Consider the following 10,446-nt stretch of genomic DNA (forward strand, 5'->3'; position numbering starts at 1 on the left):
AGAGCGCCCGACTGTGCTCGGCCGGGCTGGATGCGGCCTCACCAAACGCCATCTAGAAGGTTGTCTGTTGGGCGGCGGCCCGCAACCTTGATCCAGGTCCGTCTACTGCTTCCCCTCCTGACTTTTCTATCACTAGTGGAAAATGGACCTTTGACCGGGCCCCAATTCTCAATGCCTCCCTCGAGGTTTTTGTCCCGGCCCGTAAGGAGCCTTTAGTCCCGGTTCGTGTCCCAAACCGGGACTAAAGGGCTACACGATGGGCAGCCCGCATGTGCGCCACCTTTAGTCCCGGTTTGTGTCTCAAACCGGGACTAAAGTCATCTGCCTATATATAGCACAGCCCCCCTCTCCCCTCTTCCTTGCATTTTTCTTGGATGGAAGAGTGTGGGTGTGTGCTGGCTCTCCATTTTTTTTGGATGCACCAGAGGTGTTTGTTGAAATGTGTGGTAGAGTGATGCCGCTTCAGTTCACCGAACACAACTACGATATGAGATGCCCGAGCCACGCTTAAACCTCTTCCTCTTTATTTCTACTTATTCTAAAAGGTTAGCAACTATATTTCCTCGTTTAGACCGTGTGGTACTAATTTTTAGGATCGTGATTGTATTTGATATACTGTCGTATAACACAGATGAGCCATCCATAGATGTACGGTGATCGACGCACAGCCGCTTACAGAGAAGGCGTGCATTCTTTTCGAGATGCAGCCGATGCGAACAAGCATGGTGGTGGCTATATGTTTTGTCCATGTGTTGAATATCGGAATGAGAAGGATTACACTTCCTCAAGAGTCATTCAGAGCCACCTGCTTCAGGCTCCTCCAGCCATTTTCAGGCTCCTCCAGCCATTTTTAATAAATGCCTGTACCCAGACATGTTGTGCTTCCGCTTGATGTTTGTATGACTTGAGTGACGGGTAACGAGACCCCTGTTTGTAATATCATACTATGTTGACTCTTATGAGTCTTTAATAAAGGCTTGAGTCATATAGTTATGTTGTGATGCCATGTTGTATCTACACATATCGTGCATATTGTGTGTATGTTATGAAATGCATTATATGTGTGGGATTCGACACCTAGTTGTGTGCCTTTAGTAGTACTCTTTACGGGGAAATGCCTCTTTGTGCTTCCATCGAGCTTTGGTAGCTTGGTACTGCTCAAGACACATTGATTGACCGGCATGTATCCTTCTTTACTGCTGTGTCTGTCCCTTCGGGGAAATGTCACGCGGTGTAATGGAGACCTTGTAGCTTGCTACGACTCGTCTACACACGCTGATGACCGACACCTACTTTGTTGGGTTATGTATGCATGTCCCTGTACGGATGTACCACTTGGGTTTATTACTAGTCATGTCGATACGGGTTCTTTGTCGTTTGAATGCTAGCGACATATTCATATTTACGTGAGCCAAAAGACGCAAACGACCCCGGCCAAGATAAGGTGGCAGCCGTGGAGTTTACCGTACGTGAGGCCGCAATGTGATGTGATGTGTTACAGACTGGGTTCTTATGATTTAGGATCGGGGTCCCGACATGGGGAGGGGGGTTGCGAATGAGAAACTTCAATTTCTAAGGGGGGACTCTACTTTTGTCAGTCTACAACTCCATACAAAGAATTTCTTCAATAAATTACAGTAGATGGGTGGGTGGGGTTGGGGGGGGGGGGGTTGGGCACGGCCTGTAGATGCACATACCTCTTCTATCGCTTGGTCGTTGGCTAGTAGAAGAACGAATAGCTATAGGTTCTTGAAGAAAATGACTTCTGATTTTTTCTATAGATTTTTTTGACATGATATATTAAGTTTTACTACACTAAAAAAATTTGCAATTTTTTAGAATATTATCAGTTTCTTCACAAATTTGAAAAATGTTCATAGTTTTAAAAAGTTCTCTTGCACTTGAAAAAATGTTACCATATTTTTAAAATGTTTATGGGTCTAAGATTTTTAGGGATTCAAAAATGTGCAATAATTGTTACATCGTTCGGCAAGAGAGGATTGAGTTCCTCCGGAGCATTATCAAACGCTCTTAAGCAAGAGCTCTTGAATATAAAGTTCATTTTAAAACAAAAAACAACAACATCATGAATACAGAGTTTAGTTTAGAGCAAGTAATCCCAACATAGTAAGGGCGAATAACATGCAAAAATCATATATTTGATGGGAACAGATGAAAACGATGCAAAAAACAATGTTTTAAAGTATTAAAAAGTTCCTAAAAAAGGGGGGACGCTAAAAGGATGATGTTCTATTTTCATGCAAAATTTCAAGTTCAAACACATTATGGCATGTGAGCTATGTAAAAAAAAAAATCAACATTAAATAGTGCCAAATCTAGTCATTGTTGAACTTGTCTTTTTTCCTAGCTCGCCTCCCGTAATGTGTATTAACTTAAATTTAACATGACAGTAGAACATCATCATATTAACATCCCACATTCTTTTTTCATATCTATTAAAATGTTGTTTTCATGAAGTTTTCTTTGAATGTTTTTTTTAAAGAACTCTTTGAATGCTGATTGCCGTATGATAGATAATACTTCCTCCGTTCGAAATTACTTATTGCATAAATGTATAAAAATGGATGTATCTAGAACCCCCTCCCCCCATCCCGCCACCGCCACCACCCTTCATCCAAGGCCTGCCGGACGCACCGCCTCGTGCTGCGGCTGCAGCGAATCTCCCGCCTCACCACCACGACTGGTCCCCGTCCATCCCTCCTTCCGTCCATGGCAGCGGTAACCACCGCGTCAGCGGAACCAGCGGCACGGCGGCGGCGGGCAGCAACAACAGCGACGATTCCCGCTTCTTCCCATCCGGCGAAGTCGGCCTCCAAGACCTTCCGCTCAAGGTAGGTAGGTACTTTTCACTCGTTCCAAATCTTCCACTTCATCCTCACCGCCGCCAGCAGCGCCGCCGGGCGAAGCCTGGCTGGCAGGGGCGTCGGCGGGGATCCTCTCCCCTTCACGTGGCGCGGGACGGCCGTTCGTGAGGAGGCGTCGGACTAGCGCGTGGTGCGGCGGTGCTACATGTGGATCCTAGCGGCGGCGTGCGGAGCACGTCGACGACTGGGGTTCGTTCTTGCGGCGCGGTGTGGCGGCTGCGAGAGGGGCAAGACATGGTGATCGCGTGCGTCATCGAGTACGGGTCAGATCCTTCTGGATCCGACGCCCGGACGCCGTCGGCCAGTGTAGGGTAGTGGTACTCGTCACTGTTCAGATTGGATCTTCATTGATCTAGATACCCGCGGTGTGCTTCTCTCCTGCGGTTTCCTGGCGTGACGAAGCTGGTGGAGGAGATTCAGATAAGGGGAAACCCATTGGTCGGCCCTGGCCGGCCACGCCGACGATGATGCTCAAGGGCGCCATTTTTCTTCCTGGAGACGTCGGTCTACGTCTGCTCCTCCACTTCCTACCTCACTGCCTCTCGGGTGAAAACCCTAACACCAGTGGGCGGCGGCGGCGTCCTTGACGTCGTGACCTTCCTAAAGGCGTCGCCTTGAGGCTGAGTGGTGGTGAGCACTAAGTGGGTCCTAGACAGTTGCTGGTGGTGGGCACTGCTTCGGAGGAAACCCTAATATCTGACTTTCCAGATCGGACGATGGCGGTACTGCGGTGTCGTTTCTCTCTTGGGAGCATCGTTTGTGGAGCAGCGCTGGATGACAGAGGCAGGAGATGTAGCGGCTTTGTCTGACCCGAAGATTTGGTGGAACTATCAAGTCATGCATGGCCGACAGGTGCTACGCGGAGTCATGCCTGGTTGGTAGGTGCTACGCACGACAGTTCTTCTAGAATCTTCGTGTCTGAACGAATGAGCGCAGGGCGGTGGCGCTGTTTGGCGCGGTGGCGGCGTCAATCATCTTGCACGGAGCTTTCGATGGAGATGTCAAGTCATGCCTGGCCGACAGGTGCTATGCTGTGTCATGCCTGGTCAGCAGGTGCTACGCACGACAAATCTTCCAGAATCTTCGCGTCTGGACTGACGAGCCGTGGTGGCATCGACGGATGGAGGACTGGCAAGGATGATACAGATCTCTCTCCTGAAGATGGGTTAGCGGCCTGATGATGATGGCGGCATCTAAAACGTGTGCATATGATGTACGCTTTAGGTTTGCTGCACCGGCTGTGGGTTCTGAACCTCCTTTTCCAAAAAAAAAATTGCTGCCTGCCCCCAAATCTCTGCTCTGTTCAAATCTGTTTCTTCATCTTCTGTTACAATTTGTGGTATATCTTGCTGTACAATTGATTTACAGAACAACTTGCAAAATAGAGCAAGTGAGATCAACTTGCAACTGGGTGGCACTCTTTGCAATGCATAAAACAAACAAGTGCCATGAGCCCATAACTGACAAGATTGAAAAATGAATCACCTTTCTTCCTAGTATTGGGTGACAAGCATGTGATGCATCGAACGTATCTGAAACAAAATTATTTCCTTACCTGCAAGTGGACGTGTTGATAATGGCAGTGCGCATGCTGTCTCAGATGGCTGTCGGTGCCTGCATCGCTAATGTTCAGGTTAAATATTGTTCCTGTGATTGGCCCGAGAACAGATCTCAGGCTGTATCTATAGTTCTATACAACCGTTGTAAGTATGTTGTAAACACTCATGTAAAATATTTTCAATACATTTTAGAGTGGAACAAATGAGAGAATGTAGGCACAAAATCACGTAATCCAAATGATTGATACTTTACGATAAAAGGAAACTAATGATGCAAAAACGAGAGAATGTAAACATTCAGGTTTAAATATATTCAATACAATTTAGAGTTAAAAAAAAGGAGAGAATGCAGGACCAAGTCCAAATGGATGGAGCCCTTGATGACAAGAGGAAACAAACGATGGAATAGATTCACAGCACAACTTGTATGTGACGGGCAATAAGCCACGACTCGGACGGGTCAGGCGCGGTGCGTGCATGTGCGTGCGGTGACCGCGTCAGGTTCGAGCGTCGCGGGCTCGGGCGTGCGTAGGTGCGTGTGTCCGAGGGAGTGTGTGTGTGCGTGTGTGCATGGGTTGTTAGCGAGTCACCAGGGAACCGCGTCTGGCGCTAGGAGTGGCTGTGGCGATCACGTTGGAGCGCGTCGCGTGCGCGAGCTGTAGCGCACGGATCTTGGGGGAGTGGCAGGTGGGTGCGTCGGTGCGCGACCCAGCGTGTCTGAGCGCGCGAGTATAAGACCCTCTTCATGCCTGTGTACAGCTGGCAGAGCTTGAGTTCGTGCTCAAGAAGAAAAACAGAAAAGCCGTACGCGCGGCGAAGGTGTTTGTGCGCCCTGAAAACTTCTGTGTCCTTCCTCTCCTTGTCGGACTTTGTCTCCGGTGATCGTCGGAGTGCAGAGGTTCCATTTTTGCACAGACAGTATGTGCCCAACGATGCTGATGCCATGGCGTTGGTAGTACGCTTTCTAATACGTATACCAAATGTCATCACCATGAACCCAGTGTCACGACTGACCAGAATGGAAAACGAATCGCTTTTCTTCCTCGTATTGGGCGACAAGCATGTGACTGCTCACGTGATGCTTCAAACGTATCTTAAACAAAATTAATCTTCCTGCCTGCAACTCCAAGTTTTGTAATGGCAGTGCACGCTGTCTCAGACGGTGTGGCTATTCGATTTTTTTATAAAGCCTGCATCGCTAATTGCAAAATTAAATATTTTTCTCGTGATTGGTTCGAGAACAGATCTCAGGCTGTACACATCCGTTCTACATTGTACATCTCAAGCACTGTTCTCTTCTTGCTCACACCATTCTCCACTACACTTGCCTGTGTTTCCCTGTGCTGCGCGTGTGTTTCTTCTGAGAGTTCCAATGGCGGAGCTGGTGGCCGCCATGGCCATCCGGCCACTGGTGTCCATGCTGATGAGCAAGGCGTCCAACTCCCTCCTGGACCAGTACAAGGTGATGGAGGGAATGGAGGAGCAGCACAAGATTCTCAAGCGCAAGCTTCCGGCCATCCTCGATGTCATGACTGACGCCGAGGAGCAGGCGACGGAGCATAGAGATGGGGCCAAAGCCTGGCTCCTGGAGCTAAAGGCAGTGGCCTATCAGGCAAATGAAGTCTTCGACGAATTCAAGTACGAAGCACTTCGCCGTGAAGCCAGGAAGAAGGGGCACTACAGAGAGCTTGGCTTCGATGTAATTAAACTCTTCCCTACTCATAACCGTTTTGTGTTCCGTCACAGAATGGGTCGCAAGCTTTCTAGGATTCTGCAGGCCATTGAGGTCCTCATAGCAGAGATGCATGCCTTTAGGTTCAAGTACAGACCACAGCCGCAGGTGTCCAAGCAGTGGAGGCAGACGGATCATGTTATCATGGACCCACAAGAAATTGCCAGCAGATCCAGAGAGAAAGATAAGAAGAATATTGTTGCTACACTACTTGGTCAAGCTAACAATGCAGATATTGCAGTTGTTCCCATCGTTGGAATGGGCGGCCTTGGCAAGACCACATTAACACAGCTCATATACAATGAACCTGAAATTCAGAAGCATTTTCAGTTGTTGCTTTGGGTCTGTGTCTCTGATACATTTGATGTAAACTCCCTGGCTAAGAGTATAGTCGAAGCATCTCCCAACAAGGATGATGATACAAATAAACCACCACTGGATAGACTTCAAAAATTGGTCAGCGGACAGAGGTATCTCCTTGTATTGGATGACGTCTGGGACAACAGAGAGTTACGTAGGTGGGAAAGGCTGAAGGCCTATCTTCAGCATGGTGGCATGGGCAGTGTAGTGTTGACAACAACTCGTGATAAACGAGTTGCTGAAATTATGGGTGCAGAAGCTTACAATCTCAGTGTTTTGGAGGATTCCTTTATAAAGGAAATTATAGAGGCTAGAGCATTCAGTTCGGAGAAAGGAAAGCCTGTTGAACTAGTTGAGATGGTTGATGAGATTGTGAAGAGATGTTCTGGCTCTCCATTAGCTGCAACGGCATTGGGCTCTGTACTTTATACCAAGACCAGCGTGAATGAATGGAAAGCTGTATCATCCAGAAGCAGCATTTGCACCGAGGAAACTGGAATTTTGCCAATACTAAAGCTCAGCTACAACGACTTGCCATCACACATGAAGCAATGCTTTGCCTTTTGTGCTGTATTTCCCAAGGATTACAAGATTGATGTGGAGAAGCTGATCCGACTATGGATCGCAAATGGCTTTATCCCAGAACACAAGGAAGATAGTCTTGAAACCGTTGGAAAACATATTTTCAAGGAGCTTGCCTCAAGGTCATTCTTTCTGGACATAGAGAAAAGTAAACAAGTGTATTATGATCTTAAGGAAAAGGACTATTATTCCAGAACAACATGTAAAATCCATGATCTTATGCATGATATTGCAATGTCTGTTATGGAAAAAGAATGTGTTGTTGCGACTGTGGAACCAATTCAAATCGAGTTGCTTCCGGATACTGCTCGGCATTTATTTTTGTCGTGTGAAAAAGCAGAAGGTATTTTGAATGATTCTATGGTGAGAAGATCCCCTGTTATTCAAACACTGATATGTGATATTCGTGTGCAAGGCTCACTGAAGAATCTATCAAAATACAGCTCTTTGCGTGCCCTGAAGCTCCGGACATGGGGATTCCTGCCGCTAGAACTAAAGTATCTCCATCATCTGAGATACCTTGACCTCTCCCAGAATTATATGGAATCGCTTCCTGAAGATATAAGCATTTTGTATAACCTGCAAACGTTGGACCTTTCCAATTGTCAATATCTTTATCGACTTCCGAGGCAAATGAAGTATATGACTTCCCTCTGCCACCTCTACACTCATGGGTGTCCCAAGTTGAAGAGCATGCCTCCAGAACTAGGAAATCTCACCAAGCTGCAGACACTTACATGTTTTGTAGCATCAGTTACTAGTCCTGATTGCAGCGATGTTGCACAGCTGCAGGGTTTAAACCTTGGTGGTCAGCTAGAGCTACGTTGGGTAGAGAATGTTGAAAAAGCAGAAGCAAAAGTGGCAAATCTCGGAAAAAAGAAGGATCTTAGAGAACTGACATTAAGATGGAGTTCTGTTTCTGATAGCAAGGTGCTCGACAATTTTGAGCCTCATGATGGGCTGCTGGTTCTGAAGATATATTCATATGGAGGGAACTGTGTGGGTATGTTGCAAAACATGGTTGAGATCCATCTTTCTCATTGTGAAAGATTGCAATTTTTGTTCAGATGTGGTACATCCTTCACTCTTCCAAAACTCAAGGTGCTTACACTGGAGCATCTATTGGATTTTGACAGATGGTGGGAAATAAATGAGAGGCAAGAAGAACAGACAATATTTCCTGTGCTTGAGAAGTTCTTTATTCGTCATTGTCGAAAGCTGATAGCATTACCTGAAGCATCATTGCTTGAAGAACCATGTCGTGGGGATAATAGATTGGTATGCACACCATTTTCTCTGCTTGAGAACTTGTTTATGTGGTATTGTGGAAAGCTGATAGCATTACGTGAAGCACCGTTGCTTCAAGAACCATGTAATAGTAGTTATAGATCGGTATGCTCAGCGTTTCCTGCTCTAAAGGTACTTGCATTGGAAGACTTGGAGAGTTTGCAGAGATGGGATGCTGCTGCCGAAGGAGAACACATATTGTTTCCTCAGCTTGAGAAACTATCAATTAAGAAATGCCCAAAGCTCATAAATTTACCTGAAGCACCAAAACTCAGTGTTTTAGAAATTGAAGATGGTAAGCAAGAGATCTTCCATTTTGTACAGAGATATTTGCCTTCATTGACCAATCTAGTACTGAATCTAGAAAACACAGAAATAACATCAGAGACTGAGTGCTCTTCAATTGTACCCGTGTACAGCAAGGAGAAATTGAAGCAGGAATCCCTTATTACTGTTATGAAGTTGGGATGCAGCAACTCATTCTTTGGGTCAGGTGCACTAGTGCCGTGGGATTATTTTGTACACCTTGAGGAGTTGGAAATTGAAAGATGCAATGTGCTCGTCCACTGGCCAGAGAAAGTGTTCCAAAGCTTGGTATCCTTGAGGAAATTAAGGATTTGGAACTGTAAAAATCTGATTGGATACTCAGAAGCTCCTCTTGCGCCATCAGCACTGACAAGGAGTCAACACCTGCCATGTCTGGAGTCTCTCGAGTTAACGAAGTGTACAAGTTTGGTAGAGATGTTCAACGTCCCGGCATCTCTCAAGAGGATGTTTATTTTCGAGTGCAGTAATCTTGAGTACATATTTGGCAAGCAGCAGGGCATGTCAGAGTTAGTTCAAGGGTCTTGTTGCAGTGAGGCAATGGTGCCCATAACAGTATCAGAGTTGTCATCCTCATCGATGAATCACTTTTGTTCATACCTAGAAGATCTAACTTTAATAAGATGTGGAAGTTTACCAGCGGCTCTACATCTTCCTCCGTCCTTAAAGATGTTAGAAATTTCTCACTGCAGTAGTATTCAAGTCCTATCATGTCGGCTGGGAGGGCTCCAGAAACCACAAGTCACTACCTCCATAAATATACCAGAGCCATCGGCAGCATTAGCAACAGCACGAGAGCATTCATTTCCTCGTCTCCAACGTCTAAAAATATGGTCATGTGATGGCATGTTGCGGGGAATTCTCCGTCTGCCCACATCCCTGAAGATACTGAGCATTCACAGCAACAGTGGGTTGACATCGCTAGAGTGTCTCCTGAGAGAGCACCCCCCATCGCTGGAATTCCTTTGGCTTGAGAGCTGCAGTACCCTGGCATCCCTGCCGAATGATCCACAAGCATACGGGTCTCTCAAAATGCTTGGAATTTTACGCTGTCCAGCTATAAAGAAGCTGCCTAGATGCCTCCAGCAGCAACTTTGCAGTATCGACAACAAAACGCTAGATGCCCGTTATGAAGGTACGCATGTGTTTCTATCTTTGCCACATTTAACGAACAGATGCACTCATCCATCTCATCCCATGCACCATGTCAACACGTCTGTACAAGTTTCTTCTCCATTGTTTTGAAGTCATATGGTATAGTTTTTCATGTTACTAGTTAGTGTGCACAGACCTGATTCATTTGTGATATGTGCAGTGACGGAATTCAAACCATCGAAACCGAAGACATGGAAGGAAATACCGAGACTCGTCCGTGAGCGGAGGCAGACCTGCTGCAATTGGAGGCCATTCAGCTTTTGTTCCACGGAGAACCTCGAAAGCTCAGGAAGCTCCTTCTGTTCCACGAAGAACCTCGAGAGCTCAGGAAGCTCCTTCTGTTCCACGAAGAACCTCGAGAGCTCATGAAGCTCCTGCAGTCCTCCACAGCAGGAGAATAACACCACATCCTGTTAGAGATTGGGTCAAATAATGTACCACTAGGTTATGCCATGTGATTGTAATCAACCGGCTTTGCTGAACTTTGACCTGTGTCTTGTTCAAGATACTTGTAATGTGAATGTTAATTTATCTCCCTGAACATCTCATGGATTTAATAGAA

The 10,446-nt window shown here is 46.3% G+C and overlaps 1 protein-coding gene across 1 annotated transcript; it reads left to right on the forward strand.

Annotated features, from left to right (window-relative positions):
- Positions 1-5,745: 5,745 nt before the first annotated feature.
- LOC123427657 (putative disease resistance protein RGA4) lies at positions 5,746-10,446 on the forward strand. The gene is made up of 2 exons (XM_045111791.1): positions 5,746-9,864; positions 10,045-10,446. Exons 1-2 carry the CDS (start codon positions 5,817-5,819, stop codon positions 10,251-10,253), a joined length of 4,257 nt encoding a protein of 1,418 aa, XP_044967726.1. The 5' UTR covers positions 5,746-5,816; the 3' UTR covers positions 10,254-10,446.

The sequence above is a fragment of the Hordeum vulgare genome, chromosome 1H (assembly GCF_904849725.1).
Source record: "Hordeum vulgare subsp. vulgare chromosome 1H, MorexV3_pseudomolecules_assembly, whole genome shotgun sequence".
NCBI classification, from domain to species: domain Eukaryota; kingdom Viridiplantae; phylum Streptophyta; class Magnoliopsida; order Poales; family Poaceae; genus Hordeum; species Hordeum vulgare.